This window comes from Malaclemys terrapin, chromosome 9, assembly GCF_027887155.1.
Source record: "Malaclemys terrapin pileata isolate rMalTer1 chromosome 9, rMalTer1.hap1, whole genome shotgun sequence".
Classification (NCBI taxonomy): domain Eukaryota; kingdom Metazoa; phylum Chordata; order Testudines; family Emydidae; genus Malaclemys; species Malaclemys terrapin.
In genome coordinates, this window is record NC_071513.1 from 5,408,162 (window position 1) to 5,424,438 (window position 16,277).

The 16,277-nt window shown below is 43.2% G+C and overlaps 1 protein-coding gene across 1 annotated transcript in view; it reads left to right on the forward strand.

Moving 5' to 3' along the window:
• LOC128842915 (transmembrane 9 superfamily member 2-like) overlaps positions 1-1,231 on the forward strand; it is a 41,211-nt gene extending 39,980 nt beyond the window's left edge. The window contains exon 17 of the mRNA XM_054039229.1: positions 605-1,231. Coding sequence (XP_053895204.1) covers positions 605-672 — 68 coding nt within the window. The 3' untranslated portion in view covers positions 673-1,231. The remainder of the gene's footprint in view (positions 1-604) is intronic.
• Positions 1,232-16,277: the final 15,046 nt, after the last annotated feature.

Genomic DNA, 16,277 nt, shown 5'->3' on the forward strand with positions numbered 1-16,277 from the left:
GGTTGTATCTAGACACCCCAATCAAGATCAGCCCTAGTACAATGGAGTCACATACATACACCTAGTAAGGCAGTTTCTGTCCTTAAGAGAGAGTCTAAATAAAGGAAAAATAGAGTTGAAGTGACTTATCTGGGATCACATAATCAGTGGCAGAGCCAGGAATAGAATCCAGGTCTCTTGACTCCCAGTCAGTGGGCAGTTCACTAGATACATAGCCTTGCAGCAGTGTATGACCTAAAGAAAGAGCTGGACATGGCCTTTGCATATGTATACATTGTAAACGTTGCATACAGTTGAGGAAATTAACTACTAGTTGATTTAGAGTATTTATATGGCTGCTAATGACAGATTTGTGTAACCATGTTCAGTTGGTTACAGGCACATCATGCAAGAAAGTCCTAAAAGTCTTCATTAGCTTTGAAATTGATAATTTAGTAGCCCCAGGTTGTGCATTGTTACAATTAAAAAGTGCACTTTTATTTCTAGATAGGTAACTGGAGGATAATGGGATATTCTGTTCTGCTTGGAATTGTCTGTTACTAGACTTGCTCCAGAAGCATGTACGGAAGGTAAACTAACTATTTTAACACTCTTCTTGTTTTAGGGACGATTGGATTTTTTGCCTGCTTCTGGTTTGTTAGTAAGATTTACAGTGTTGTGAAAGTGGACTGAAGAATTTCAAAGTGTCTTTGGAACATATCTCCCTTGCTGTGATATATTTTTACCATGTATTGAGAAACCTACTGCATAATTATTTTAAAATGTAAAAGCTGAACCGCAACCTGTATGACACAAAATACAGGCTATATGGATGGAAATAGCAGCATGGGAAAACATTTACACCAGTCCTGTTCCTGAAAATGTTCATCCGTTCTAATCATTTTTAAAAAATACTGTATCCAGAGTTTGATTTAAAACAAATGAATGATGCAATGAAACCAGTTTCTTTTTTTAAAAAAATAGTGCATTATATAGTTTTCCAGCTGAGATTTCTTGTCATTTTTGTTACTTTTCTTTTGACTCTTACCAATTGTACCATCAAAACATAGGACTGTCTAGTAAATACTATGTAAAAATGTGAAACTTTTTTAACTTAAAACTGATTGTACATAGTATTGTGCACCTTCTTTACAGCTTGTTTATCATCGTACAAAGGAACATGCATTTAGTGTAATGTAGAATTTTAAGGATATCGACACTGTTTTTCTTCAAATAAAACTGCACAACTCTGGCTGACTTGTCCAGTTTCTTTTCAAGTACGTCATGACTCTTAAGCATAAGTTTCATTCATTTACTTTGTCAAATGGGCTGACAAGGGGATGATTCCCTTAGTTCTGGGCTGTACTGCTAGTTATGGAGTGTTCAAATGTAGGGAACAATAGCAATGGAGCCTAATTGCTGCTTTGGATTATAGGATGAGAGGCATTCTCTCTTCTAACCAAATCCACTCCAGGGCTTTATAGTGGATTACCAACACCTCCAATTGTATCTGGAAGTGAACAGGAAATCATTGCAGAGACAAGCTCTGTTACGTTCATGCTGGTCACACTAGAAGAACAAGGGGATGTTGAGTGAAATTAAAAGAAATCTTTTTTTTTTTTTTTTTTTCACACAATGTATGATCAAACTGGAACTTGTTGCCAGATATCAGAGGGGTAGCCGTGTTAGTCTGAATCTGTAAAAAGCAACAGAGGGTCCAGTGGCACCTTTAAGACTAACAGAAGTATTGGGAGCATAAGCTTTCGTGGGTAAGAACCTCACTTCTTCAGATGCAAGACTTACCACGAAAGCTTATGCTCCCAATACTTCTGTTAGTCTTAAAGATGCCACAGGACCCTCTGTTGCTTGTTGCCAGAGGAAGCTGTTGAGGCCAAGAATTTAACAAGATTCAAAATGTCATAATCAGTTTAAGGCCAGAAGGGATCACCAGATCATCCAGTGTGACCTCCCATATAATGTGATTGGATATTTACGTGGTTATCAAGAATATTCAGAGTTGTTACCATTAACAACAGATTTTGGAAGGGATATTAAACCTTGTGATTCAAGGCTTAAGCAGACATCTAACTATTAGTGATCAGGATGAGACTGATGTGTGAGGCAGATTATCCCTCATGTGCCTACTGCAGCATCTCGTGCTCTGAAACATCTGGGAGGCAGGGTACTTAACTAGATGGACATTGGATTTGATCCAGTATGGCAATTCCTATGTTCCACTACTTCCATTTTATCTAGGTTGGAATCACAGCCAGCTTGCTTTCATACAGATCCCCCATTCTCGGCCATTAGGAGTGTAATGGGACTATGACCCAAAAATAAAAATGTAATGCTGAGGATCACAGGCATGCTGATGACATTGCAGTCCAAGACATCTTTTCCCCTTGTGGATTCATGTGTCAATAGTGAACAAGGGTGACTGAACACCTCCACATGTGAGGTCCATCAGAGTTCTATCAGGCGTGCCAAGCAGTTGTCCATGGTTAGGTTGAGACCTCTCAAAGAAACAAATCCATTGAAGGCCCATTCTCTTCATTCCTGCCAGATTCCATAGGTGAATGACCAACAATGCCTTGTGGCCAATGGTACTGAAAGACCTAATGAAATCAGGTATGATTAAGTCTGATAGAATCCTTAAAAGGGTTACTCTGGACTTTAATACTTTTTATAACTGTATTCTAATATTAAACTAGTTTTCTATTTATAAACTTAACTGTATGATGGTCTTGTCTGGTGAATTTCCTTAAAAGAAAACTCTATAACTTCTAAAAGCTTTTCATTTTTAAAAAGTTTGAGAATGGCATGAATTAAACTTCCATTTTCCTGAGACTTGCAGAGAAGCTGGCAAATGTGTGTGGGTGCAAAAATTAGTTTTACAATAAAATCGACCATTGGTCAAACAGCACCGCCCCCCCCCCCCCCCCCAATCAGGCAGCTAACAGCAGCAGGGTCACCCTTGCTGCCTGTTTCCCCCTCGGGCAGCGCTGCAGGTAGAGGCCTGTATGGGGAATGTGGAGATGAGTTTGCCTAACTGAGCTGCATTCTGCAGTGCCCCTGTGCTGGGCCAGTGACACTGGTGTGAGGGGGGCTGTTGGCCCCTTACCGAAAGGCAGTGGGGTTTTTTTGGTTGGCCCTCTCCCAGTACCTGGAGAAAGGGGAAGGGTTGCAGAGGAGTCAGGGTCCTGAGCCTGACGGTCCCTGTGGCCAGGGGGGAGAGTCCAGCATTCCAAGCCAGCCAGATTGACAGGGCAGGCAGGCCAATGAGGGAGTCAAGAGCCCCATGAGCCCGTCCTCCGTGGGAGCTGGGGCTGCCAGGGCGGAGCGGCGCCGAGAGCGTCCAGGGGCCGGAGCAGTGGCCGGGAGCTGGGGCGGCGAAGGTGCGCCAGGTGTGAGCTGCGGGCCCCGAGCCAGGATAGCGGGCGCCAGCCGTGCCACACAGGGAGAGCGAGGGGGGGCAGTGCAGGGAGACATTGCCAGACAAGGGCCTTGAAGGCCAGACTCGGGGAGGGGCGACCCTGATGGAGGAAGGGGGGGTGATGCTGAGGAGAAGGGTCCTGCCCCCAAGAGCCTGAGGGCACATGGCCACCATCAGAGCAGTGTCTGAGCCCTGGTATCACGGCAGCCAGAGACTGTTGTTGGCGGGGTCCCCATGCCCATTGGGCGGGTTCCTGGATCCTTGAACTTTTACGGCTTTTCCCTTATGCGTTCACAGTTGCTGTTTAATAAATTGTACGTGGTTTAAACTCAATGTAGCAATCGCTGCCCTTGTCTATCGTTGAGTTACTTATTATGGATTTGATGACCGGTTGATGTCAGCTGTTACATCTACCACCCGCTTCCAGTTCTTTGAAGAAGACGGTGAGAAATCGAAGATGGATTTGCTTTGCCTCTTTTCTGTGCTGAAGCTGAGCTCACTGCTGCTAGAGGGGACTTAGCCCCCCTACCTCTTTCAACAGCTTCTCTGCATCTGAACGCTATACAAACAGAGGGAGCTGTTTAAAATCCAGTGCTTCCACTGCAAGCATTGTCAGTGCTGCTCTTTCCTAAAGAGCAGATGTTGTTGTTGTTGTTAGTACAAATCTTTCTAAAGCTGGGATTTGCAGCATTGTCATCTTTGAGCCTTTTTTCTCTAGAAATTTAACTACTTATATTTTTGCACCTATGTCATAGCTATGTCTCTCTGGTCAGAGACAGACCTCCTGCTCCCTGTTCTAACAAGGGGCCCAATCCTGTAGTTATTACATACCTTTTGAAGCCGGCAAGTGTTCAATATGAGAAAGGACTGTCTGCAGTATTAAGCCAAGGGATGGAAAGGAAGAAGCCAGCGGATGCTGCACTGTGCTGAAGCTCTGGAGACAGAGATGGGAGGTCTCATAGCTTCCAAATCCTCACTTCTTAGGCCGGCTGTTAACTCCTGGGAATGATGTTGCGCACACTGGTGCTGGCTCGCAATGCAGTGGCCTCTGCAGGGTGGCCAGTCTAGATACAGAGGGGACACTCCTAGTGCATCTGTTCAACCAGTGAAGCTCCTATAGTCTGTGGCGGCTCCAGGCACCAGTGCTCCAAGTGCGTGCCTGGGGCGGCAAGCCACGGGAGGTGCCCTGCCGGTCCCTGCGAGGGCGGCAGTCAGGCAGCCTTCGGCGGCTTGCCTGCGGGAGGTCCGCCGGTCCCGTGGATTCGGCGACAATTTGGCAGCGGGTACGCTGAAGCCGCAGGACTGGCGGACCTCCCGCAGGCATGCCGCCGATGGCAGCTTGCCTGCCATGCTTGGGGCAGCAAAAAAGCTCGAGCCACCCCTGCCTATAGTTTGCTGCATGAGGCTCCCTTCTCCTCCTCTCCTTGCCATTAGTGCTCTTCCCCTGCTGTTTGTTTCGTTGCTGTGACAACGAACACTGCTGTCCCTGTAGATAAGGAACCCAGTATGGAACATAGTGCAGAAGCTACTGCACCAGCCATACTGTGCTTACCTTACTGTTCTAAACAGTCGCTAAGCCTGGCCGCTTTCTATAGCTCTTACTGCTATGGAGTGACTGAATTTCCATCCAGACCAGGCGCTGCAGCATTCTAAATCTGAACTTCCTTCACTACCCCTCCACCCCAACTTCTGACTTTAGTGAGAAAAAAGCAGGCTTTGCTGGTCAAATAGTTTTTCACTTATGTTGAAATTTGATTGGCTGAAGGAGGTGAAATCTGAGCAAAGGAGGAATTTTTTGGAGCCTGTTTATGAAAGCAGGAAATGGCAGCTTTCCACAATATCACGCCTTGAGTGCAAGGTGTTTGCACAGATCTCGTTAGAATGGTTTCTGCAACAATGAACAGCAAAGAGCAAGGATTAAATGGGGTCAGAGAAGAGAGATTTCTAATCCCCAATACAGTACTTGATCCAAAAGAAGGGCTCTCAAGGACGATCAGTCATTTCCCATGGGCTGCCCGCTCTCATCTATCAACATATCAAAGATGACCACAGTAGAATTTAGTTTCAGAAAGGGGAACCACACAAAAATGAGGAAGCTAGTTAAATGGAAATTAAAAGGAACAGTCACAAGAGTGAAATGCCTCCAAGCGGCATGGAAACATTTTTGAAAAACACCATAATAGAGGCTCAAATTAAGTGTGTACACCAAATTAACAAAAATTGAAAGAGGACTAAAATAATACCTCCATGGCTGAACAACAGAGTAAAAGAGGCCATTAGAGGCAAAACGATATCCTTTAAAAATTGGAAGTTGAACCCTACTGAGGAAAATAGGAAGGAGCATAAACTCTGGCAAGTCAAGTGTAAAAGTATAATTAGGTCGACCAAAGAAGAATGTCGAGAGCAACTAGCAAAAGACTCAAAAACCAACAGCAATTTTTTGTAAGTATTTGGCAAGCTTCCTGCTTCTGAAGTAATCAGTGGGGCCAATGGATGGGAGAAGCCAAATGAATTCTTTGCATCGGTCTTTACTGCAGAAGATGTGATGGAGAGTCAAAAGCACTGTCCCAGATTGAGGCATCAGTAGAGGAAGTTTTGAAACAAATTGATAAATTAAGCAGTAAAAAGTCTAAAGGACTAGATGCTATTCACCAGAGAGTTCTGAAGGAACTTCAAATATGAAATTGCAGATCTACTAATTGTGGTATGTAACCTATTGCTAAAATCAGCTTCTGTACTGGATGACTGGAGAATAGCTAATGTGATGCCAATTTTTTAAAAAGGCTCCAGAGATGATCCTGACGAGCCGAACTTCAGTACCAGGCAAATTGATTGAAACTAAAGTAAAGAACAAAATTATCAGACGCATAGATGAACATAAGTTGTTGGGGAAGAATCAACATGGCTATTGTAAAGGGAAATCATGCCTCACCAATCTATTAGAATTCTTTGAGGAGGTCAACAAGCATGTGGACAAGGGTGACCCTGTGGATATAGTATATTTGACTTTCAGAAAGCCTTTGACAAGGTCCGTCATCAAAGGCTCTTAAGTAAAGTAAGCCGTCATGAGATAGGAGAAAAAGTCCTCTCATGGATCAGTAATCAGTTAAAAGACAGGAAACAAAGGATAGGAATAAATGGTCAGTTTTCAGAATGGAGAGAGATAAATAGCATTGTCCCCGAGGGTTCTGTACTGGGAGCAGTGCTGTTCAACATATTCATAAATGATCTGGACAAAGGGGTAAACAGCAAGGTGGCAAAGTTTGCAGATGGTACAAAGTTAAGTCCAAAGCAGACCGTGAAGAGTTGCAAAGGGATCTCACAAAACTACGTGACTGGACAACAAAATGGCAAGTGAAATTCAATGTAAGTAATGTATATTGGAAAACATAATCCCAACTATACATTCAAAATGATGAGATGTAGATTAGCTGTTATCACTCAAGAAAGAGCTCTTGGAGTCATTGTGGATAGTTTTCTGAAAACATCTGTTCAATGTACAGCAGCAGTCAAAAAAGCTAATGAGGTTAGGAACCATTAGGAAAGGGATAAATAATAAGACAGTAAATATCATAATGCCACTATATAAATCTATGATATGCCCACACCTTGAATACTGTGTGCAGGTCAGGTCGTCCCATCTCAAAAAAGATATATTAGAAATGGAAAAGGTACAGAGAAGGGCAACAAAAATGATTAAGAGTATGGAACAGCTTCCATGAGAGGAGAGATTAAAAAAACTGGGACTGTTCAGTTGAGAACAGAGACAACTAAGGGGGGGGGGGGGTGATGTGATAGAAGTCTATAAAATCATGAATGGTGTAGAGAAAATGAATAAGGACGTGTTATTTATTCCTTCACATAACACAAGAAGCCTGGGTCACCAAATGCAGCAGGTTTAAAACAAGCAAAAGGGAGTACTTCACACAACACACAGTCAATGTGTGGAACTCATTGCCGGGGTTATTGTGAAGGCCAAAAGCATAACTGGGTTCAAAAAGAATTAAAGAAGTTCATGGAGGACAGGTCCATCCATGGCTATTGTCCAAGACGGTCAGGGGTGTCCATGCTGTGGGTGTCCCCAGGGCCGGCACCAGCCTGGCAAGCAGGTGCTTGGGGCGGCCGCTCCGGAGAGGGGTGGCACGTCCAGGTATTCGGCGGCAATTCGGCGGACGGTCCCTCACTCCCGCTGGGAGCAAAGGACCTCCTGCCGAATTGCCGCTGCAGATCGCAATCGCGGCTTTTTTTTTTTTTTTTTGGCTGCTTGGGGCGGTCAAAACCCTGGAGCCGACACTGGGTGTCCCTAAGCTTCTGACTGCTAGATGCTGGGACTTGACGGGATGGTTCAGCTGATTATTGCCCTGTTCTGTTCATTCTCTTTGAAGTATCTGGCATTGGCCACTATCAGAAGACAGGATACTGGGTTAGATGGACCACTGGTGTGACCCAGTATGGCCATTCTTATGTTCTAATAGCCAATAAAGGGTATTAATAGATTAATTGACCTTTTATGTCCTATGTAGCTCATTCCATCAACTAATACAGAATTGTTCCTCTATTATTAATAATTGTTTTTATTATAATTAGCTTTTTTTTACAGAACATTAAAAGGGCTCTAGATTGGAGCTTCATTATGATGGGTACCATAAATACACATAGTAAGAAACAGTCCCTGCTCCAAAGAGATTAAAATCAAAATAGATAAGGCAGGCAAAGTATTCTATGTATCCTATACTCAACCTGCTCGTAGGGGTGTCAGTTCATGACATTTCAAGGGGCAGTGTGTTTATCCCAGCAATGCCCATCTCTTTTCTGGGTCCCCTGTGAGATAGGGAAGCATTATCATTCCCATTGTATGGATGGGAAATTGAGACACAGAGAGGCTAAGTGACTTGCCCGAATCTCACAGGAAGTCTGTGGTGGAGCAGGGAACTGTATGCTGATCTCGCGCAGCTCATGCTGATGCCCCAACCACCAGGTCATCCTTCCTCCCAAAGGAAGTATTATCCCCATTGTACAAATGGGGAACTGAGGCACAGACAGCTGTAAATGCCTTGCCCAAGGTCACACAGAATGGCTGCAGCAGAGCTGTGTATTGTATCCGGATTGTCTGAATGCCAGACCAATGCCTGAACTAAACAACCATCCCTGCTCGTTATACTTACTTGTGTTTTTCCAGCCCTTAGTATTGTTCTCTCAGGTATTTAAGCCACCAGACTTGACAAGAGAAAAAAATCTGCCTTGAAATTCTATTAAGAGCCTGACTTAAACCCCAATCACCAGAATATGTAGCCTAAGCCTGCCCACTCCATCCATAGCCCACCCTGCTTGGACTAGGCACTGCTGCTGCTAGGAGATAGAGGCTCATAGGTTCTCTAGGATGCAGTAGGCAAGCTGCATAATTTTGTTAGAACAGATGGTGGGTGGGGTTTTTAAAATAGAATTATTTTTAATAACTATTTTCAATTCATTCCTCATTCAGCAATAAGGAGAAAGGTAACAAACAGGAGCACACTGCACAAAGGAGGTTCAGACATACTCGCCAATGGGGTTCGATGTCGGTTCAGCCTCCTCGTACAGAGAGGACTAGTGCAGAGACACATCTCCGATTCCATGGAATATTTTGGAGTTGCCTCAGCTCCTGTCTCTTTGATCCCTGGGGAGTCATTCCTTTAACCCATCCTACTAGGGCCTGATCCTAAACCCACTGCAATGAAGAGAGAGACTCTCATTGACTTTGGTGAGTTTGAATCTGATCCTTTCTGCATCTTTATCCCAAATAAGAAAATTTCTTCTAGCTAACGACAATAGTGTTTCCATTAACTTACTGGGACCCAGCTCAGAAATGTGACTACCAGCTGCAACATCAGCACCAAGGCTAGAGCCCAACTGCACTATATATCACTTACAAGATGGGGGACTGTTTCCTGGAATACAGTGACACTGACAAAGACTTAGAAGGGTCACGGTGGATATCCAATAGAATATAAGCTCCCAGTGCGATGCTAGCCGAGATGACTAACACCATGCTTGGATGCATGAGGAGGTGACTATCCCGTAGGCATAGAGAGGTGGCATTCTGCATATGGCATCTGTGAGACCATTACTGGATACTGTCCAGTTCTGGGGTCCACATTTGAAAAGGATGTTGAAAAATTGGAAGGGGTTCAGAAGAGGGCTACAAGAATGATTCAAGGTCTGAAAAACCTGCTTTACAGTAAGAGACTTGAGAAGCTCAATTTATTTAGTTTATTCAAGGGAAGGTTAAGAGGTGACTTGAACCTGGTCTAACAGTACCTAAATGAAGATGAGATTTCTCACAGTAGATATTCTATAAGCTAACAGGAAAGTGCATAGCAAGTTCCAGTGCTTGGAAACTGAAGCTAGACAAATTCAGACTAGCAATAACAGTGAAGGTTATCTACTATTGGATAACTTACCTTGGGACATGGTGGTTTCTCCTTCACATGTCTCCATTAATTTAATACTGGATATTTTTGACTTCAGTGGTCTTAAGATCAGGCCTTTGTTTTGTTGAGACAGTACGAACCTGTACCTGAAAACTCAGTTCTGAGCCCTACTATTTTACTATCCAGAGCTGCTGAGTTCACAGTAAGGTATCTTATCTTTCTAATCTAGATGCTTACTCTATGCACTCTCATTAGCTTTGCTCATACCAAGTGGGAAGCCCTTAGACCTTCCATGAAGTTATTAGCCTCAGGGTTTTCTAGATAACATTAGCATCTGCAGAGTTTACCCAAGGTAATTTATATTCTATTTTCAAGTGAAGGAACAACTCTTAGATGTTTGACATCATAAAACACTATAAACACAGAGATTTATTACAGTAGCAAAGAGAACAGCCCCTTGAGTGGCTTTGTTTACCATAAAAAGTCAGATTAATCAGATGTGAACATGTGTCTCCTATATTTCTTTGGTTTAGTTTCTGTCCTGGGCTGTTTGTTGCAGGAATCATAATATATTGAAAAACTTTATAGCTGTAGCAAAAATGCTTTGGACTATATGGTACAGGGATTATATTTTTACATGAAGGCATATTTATCTCCCTCTTTAGCTACCAGTAATGGAAAAGAAACACACACAGTCAAAACTCTCATTGTAACTGTTCCCAGGGTAAAAACTACAGTGAAATTATAGAAAATTACAGTAATGTAACCAGCCTGGTAGTTTACTGCTTTAGTTGGTCAAAAATGTTGGTGTCACTGGCACATAAAAATGCTCTTACAAGAGGATACCAGGTTACCAGGTTGGCTTTGCTGACAATTGCAGAGAAAGAATTAGAGAAAAATTTACTTTTAAAAGAATTTACTAGAAAAGAAATGCAACCATAAGACTGAGGTGCCATGCAGTTTGCTCAGTTAAAACTGAAATACGGTAGGGGCAATTGTAAGCAACAAACTTAGCCTCTACTGAGAAGAATGCTTCATATATTACAGCAACCCCTCTGGCCAGTAATTAAGGAAAAGCAGTGACAGGCTCTGAAAGAGAATCCGTTTCATAGGGGTTACCATCCTGGAATAGACTAAGGACTGATCTATACTAAAAAGTTAGGGTGACCCAGCTAACTCATTCAGGGATGTGAAAAATCCATGCCCCTGAGTGACATAGTTAAGTTGACCTAACCCCTGGTGTAGACCGCGTTAGGTCGATGAAGAATTCTTCTGTCGACTTAGCTACCACCTCTTGTAGAAGTGGATTATCTACGCCGATGGGATAACCCCTCCCATTGGTGTAGACAGTGTCTACACTGAAGCGTTACAGCGGTGCAGCTGCAGTTGTAGCATTTCAAGTAGACGAGCCCTAAGATCCATTTAGTCCTTTAACCCTGACTGTGGTCAATGATGTATGCGTATGTATAGGCTTTCTTATGGTGCTCATCGCTGCAGTGTCTGAGCACTCATATTTGTTAATAGATTTGTATTTACAGCTGCCCTGTGAGTAGGGCAGTGCTTTTATCCCTAATGGGGAACTGAGGCCCAGAGATATTAAGTGATTTTCCCAGGGTCACCCAGGATGTCGGTGGCAGCAATAGAACTTAGTTCCCCTGAGTGCTAGTCCAGGGCCTTGATAACAAGCCCATCCTCTCCCTGAACAATAGGAGGCATTTAGAAACACCTAAAATTCACCTATTTTCCAGCACTATGTCACAGTTTCCTTGGCCCCATGAGTCATCTTTTGCCTTTAACCACAAGGCTTGATTGCCCTGGAAAAGATTCCTCTAGCTATTATAACTGCTGAGGCTCTTCTTATTTGTAAACATATCTAATCCTTTTCAGAATCTCACTTAAGAGTCTCAGTACAAAATGGTGGAAGTGAATTCCACTGGTTAGTTATATCTGTCCCCAATTGTGAGGTTGAGAGACCAGGTGCAGCTCATGCCAAGGCCCCAGGCTAGCCTGGAAAGCAGTCTGGCTGACCTGTGTGCTTGTATTGTTAAGGTAAATATTAGAGTTGTAAGGCTGTGTTTGGTGTCTAGACCATATGAATAATGTAGGATGCTGCATGTATTGATCTCAATTATAACCACTAGCCCATGGTATAAAGCTGTACTGAGTGTTTGCATTGTAAACTTCTGCAATTGTGTAACTTACCAAACAATAAAAGAAGCATTAATTAAGGTGAAGCACTTATCCTGCACACAAGATAGCCCACTGAAGGCCAATGAGGCATTGTGTGGCATCAAAGGACAGAGACCTCGTTGACTCACTCCTGAGTGTTCCTCACTCCCTCCAGGAAGGGGAGACGTGCATGAACTCATCCTAGGAGCTTGGATTGTGGGTGAAGGGGATAAAAATCCCTGACAAGGAGAAACTGGGTTCTTTATGCTGTCTGAGCTCTGCGGGACAAAGATTGCTAAACATAAGCAAGAAATTCCCATGGTCAGCCCTAAAGGACATATAGAGCTGCTTCTTATAGAAGCTTATATTACCTTTTTAAATCTAAGACTGTAACTCATTTGTGTGTACATGTTTCCTAATTTAACCATGTAAATAACTTTCATTTCTTTTCTTAGTTAATAAATCTTTAGTTTATTACAGGATTAGCTTGAGGTGTTGTCTTTGGTTTAAGATCTGAGTACAATTGATCTGGGGTAAGTGACTAATCCTTTGGGACTAGAAGTAACCTGAATATTGTTGTGATTTTGGGTATAAAGAGACCATCTATCACATAGTCCATCTTGCCTGGGTGGCAAGCTAGACCGGAATGCTCAAGGGGACTGTCTGTGACTCCGTGGTAAGACTGTTACAGTGTTGTAGAAGTTCACACTTCTTGCTGGGGTGGTAAAATCTAATTATAGAACATAAAACCAGTCTGGGGTTTCTGCTCTGCTTTTCGACAGTCTGCCCTGAGGTTGGCACTCATGGTCATGAGCCACTCCAGAAAGCATGACACCAGTATCAATCCATTTTAGTCTCTGATCCTGCCAACACACACTCAGTGGGACTATTTTTGTGCGTAAAATTACTCATGTGCTTTCAGGAATGGGGCCTTCCTTTGCTAGAGGAGGCTTGCTAGGTTGGAGGGCAGCAAGACTACATGGTGAGAATGGGGATAACATAGCTGAAAAGTTTCAAAGGGCCATCCCCAAGGAAGACCCTTACTATAAAAATAAGGCCCTAGTCCTGCATGTGGATATAACTGGGAGGACTCTTGGATTTTCACAGAACCCCATTTATCTGAATGGGGCTCTGGATGGGAGTATATACCCATGTTGATCAGATGGAAGGATCAGGGGCTCTATCTGAAAAGATTTGGCACTTGCCCTGTTTTTCAAGAGCCTAATGCAACTCGCCACCATCTTACAGTAAATGCTGTTTGATTGTTATTCTGATTACTGCACCAGCATTAAAGCAAAACGGAAGCTGTTGTATGTTGTCAGGTCTCTCTCTTCAGGAAGGTTAGGGGGGGTGCTGGAAAGACATACCCAAGGGTCAGGCTCTGTAATGAGATGGTAGAAATGGCCATGTGTTCTCAGGCTCTGTTGTCTAACTCAGACACCTCTTTCCTCCTCTGTGCTGTTTTCCTAAAAGATCCATGGAAATCTGCATCAGCATGAAAGTTTTAAGATGAGATGTTTAGAGTTTCTTAAAACAAAGTGTTTGAAGTTTTAACTAAATCTGCTAGCAATCAGTCTAATGGTCAGGAAAGGCTAACTGCATCCTGGGAAGGGAGGGGTCCCCAGGATCGGACAAACTAAGGTAGTTCTTGCAGGAAAAGCAGGTGAAGCGGTCAGGAAAGTTGGATGTAAAAGAACATCTCAGTGATAGGGGCAGTTAGCAACTTCACCTGTGTGCTCTAGGGGCCTGTACCTGCACAACTTTATCATTGGCTGTAACTGGGGCAAATCGCCACTAGAGAGAAGGCCTAGATCCTGGAAATGGACATTGGCAGAGTCGAGGAGGGGCTGGTAGCTGCTGAAGGGGTAACCCCCAAAAAGCCCATTAGTCTCACGGACCCAGAGCCTTGACCGCTGGTCAGGTGGGAGGTCTCAGGAAGCCAAGGCTAGAAGTTGCATGTGACTGGAACCTGGTTTGTAGTTTGGGATGTGCAGTTTTGCCCTGGGTAGAGATGGACTTGGATTGGTGCAAGATGTAAAGAGAAGGGCTTTGCTACCAATGTGCAGCTGCTGCTGTCTGCGTGGCTCTATTCTGAATTCCTGTGCTGACTGGGCAGCTCCGCTATACACCACAGATCAGAGCCAAAGGACACTGCTGAGGTATTTTTCATAAATGTAAGAAGATCTTTGTAGAATCCCTTAGAAACCTGAAATTAAAAGTTGGCAGTAAGGATCTCTTTATATCATAAACACAGTAGCTGGTGCCATAGAGTCTACTGCCACCTGCTGGATTCCCTCACCCTGCCTCTGCTCTCTCACAAACACTGGTTTGTCTTTTATGAGAACACTGAATCTCTTCAATGGTAGCCCATGCTATGGTCTGCACTGTTGGTGTGTTGTGAACAAGGGCACCACAGATGTTTAGCAACATGAAGATTGCTGTATATAGCAGTGATGCCAAAATGTGAGTAGCCTGCTTTAGGGAGTATGATTGGATTAGTTTATATTTGATGCCCTGAATTTGCTTAAGAAAGCAGAGATCTGAACACATCCAACTTGAACGTCAGTACATAGTTTAATTCCAGCTCCTACAATAAACGGGATTTTTAAAAAGGGGGAGAGAACACAATAGTTCTACAGAGTGCTGCACAACCTACAGTGCAAATGAGACAACTACTCTTTATAGCACATGACCTTAATGATAGCTTCTTCATTAACATATTAGCAGGCAGGATAACTTCCAGCACTCCACATCATTAAGAACTTTAAATGATCATTTCTGAATATTGTATATAATTCTCTTTACTCTCTGATTAGAAATGTCCAGGTTAGAAAATCGCAAGCTGGTAGTTATCTAATTAGAACCTACTTCAGAATCTTGCCATGGGGCTTGTAGCGCTGGCCTTTTTTATTTTCCTCTACTTTGTGCTCTGAATGACTCTGAAGTTCCCTCAGCTCTTTCCCTTAATGAGTTGTGCTGCGGTGGGCTAAATGAGAAACTGCTAGCATAGACTTCTCATCTGAAAGCGTCTAATTGCTAAAGTAAGAAGAGAAAACCTTTTACAATGTTTTTGATTAATTATTTAATTATTATTTGTTACTTGTGTCCTCCCGCTTCATACAGCTGTAACATAACAGACCTACAGGTACTAAATAACTACAGCTACTGGGACCTAATTGCTATCAAATCTTTCCTGTTTGCCAGACTGCTCTCTTAGAAATATGAAACCAAATTTCTCCCTTTTGTGGATTTCCATTTGGCAAAGCCTTAGTGTTTGTTAATAGAGCACACGTGTACATAGTCAGCAGAAGCCTGAGAGAACAAAATGAGGCTTTATAGATGTCCTATGAAATGAGCTGTTTTTACAACAGTTTTTCTGTATGGGTTGCAGACTGATTTGCAGTCCTCACTCAGGACCAACTCCCAAAAGTTGGTGGGGCATCTTTTGCGTTGGCTTCAGACCCATGGATTTTTGTTTTTAAATGGATATTAGATATGCTAAAATAGATATTCTGAATCCAAGTCACTATGAATGAGCGCGGATGAATGTAACCATGTCATGGTACGTTAAATTTGGGCCCTACAATTTTAATACATTTATCAGAATTTCCTTAAAATGCCTATGAACTTTGTCCGTTTAAACACGTATAATATATCAGTACTGCTAATATCAAGCAAACAATGTATATTATGAAATATCAAAGAATCAATTATGCTACCAGACTGTTTTAGACCTTAAACTCCGATTGTGAAAGTTTCTGTTACTGCTTATATGATCTCTAGGAAACAAAATACAGCTGACCAGTACTGACTGTGCTGCAGCCTCTTTTCTTTCTTAATTACAAAAGAAAAAAAAGGCAGGCTAGAAAACCTGCGGGAGCAGGGGGAGAAATTGCATGTCCAGCTTGAGAGCTAGAACTAAGAGCTGGGCTCTGCCCATGGCTCCACAGGTGCAGGGAGAGGGAAATGAGGATACAGAATACAAACAGTGAGGCCTGATTCACCATTCCCTGTACCTTGTGCAGCTGCACACACCAGTGTAACGTGGCTGTAAAATGCCACCACTTCAGAATGGCAGTGTTTCAGGCTCACTTTGCCCTGGTGCAAAAGACTATGCAAGGTGCAGGACAGTGGTGAATTGAACCTGTGGATTGTGAGCCCCAGTAAGTGCAATGCAGGGTAAAGATGGTTTCCTAGCATAGCACAGTAAGAGATGCAAGCATTATGCTGTGGGTGATGCAAATCCATTAGAAAGGGAATAGTTGAAAGGAAAAGAGGGCCTTGCT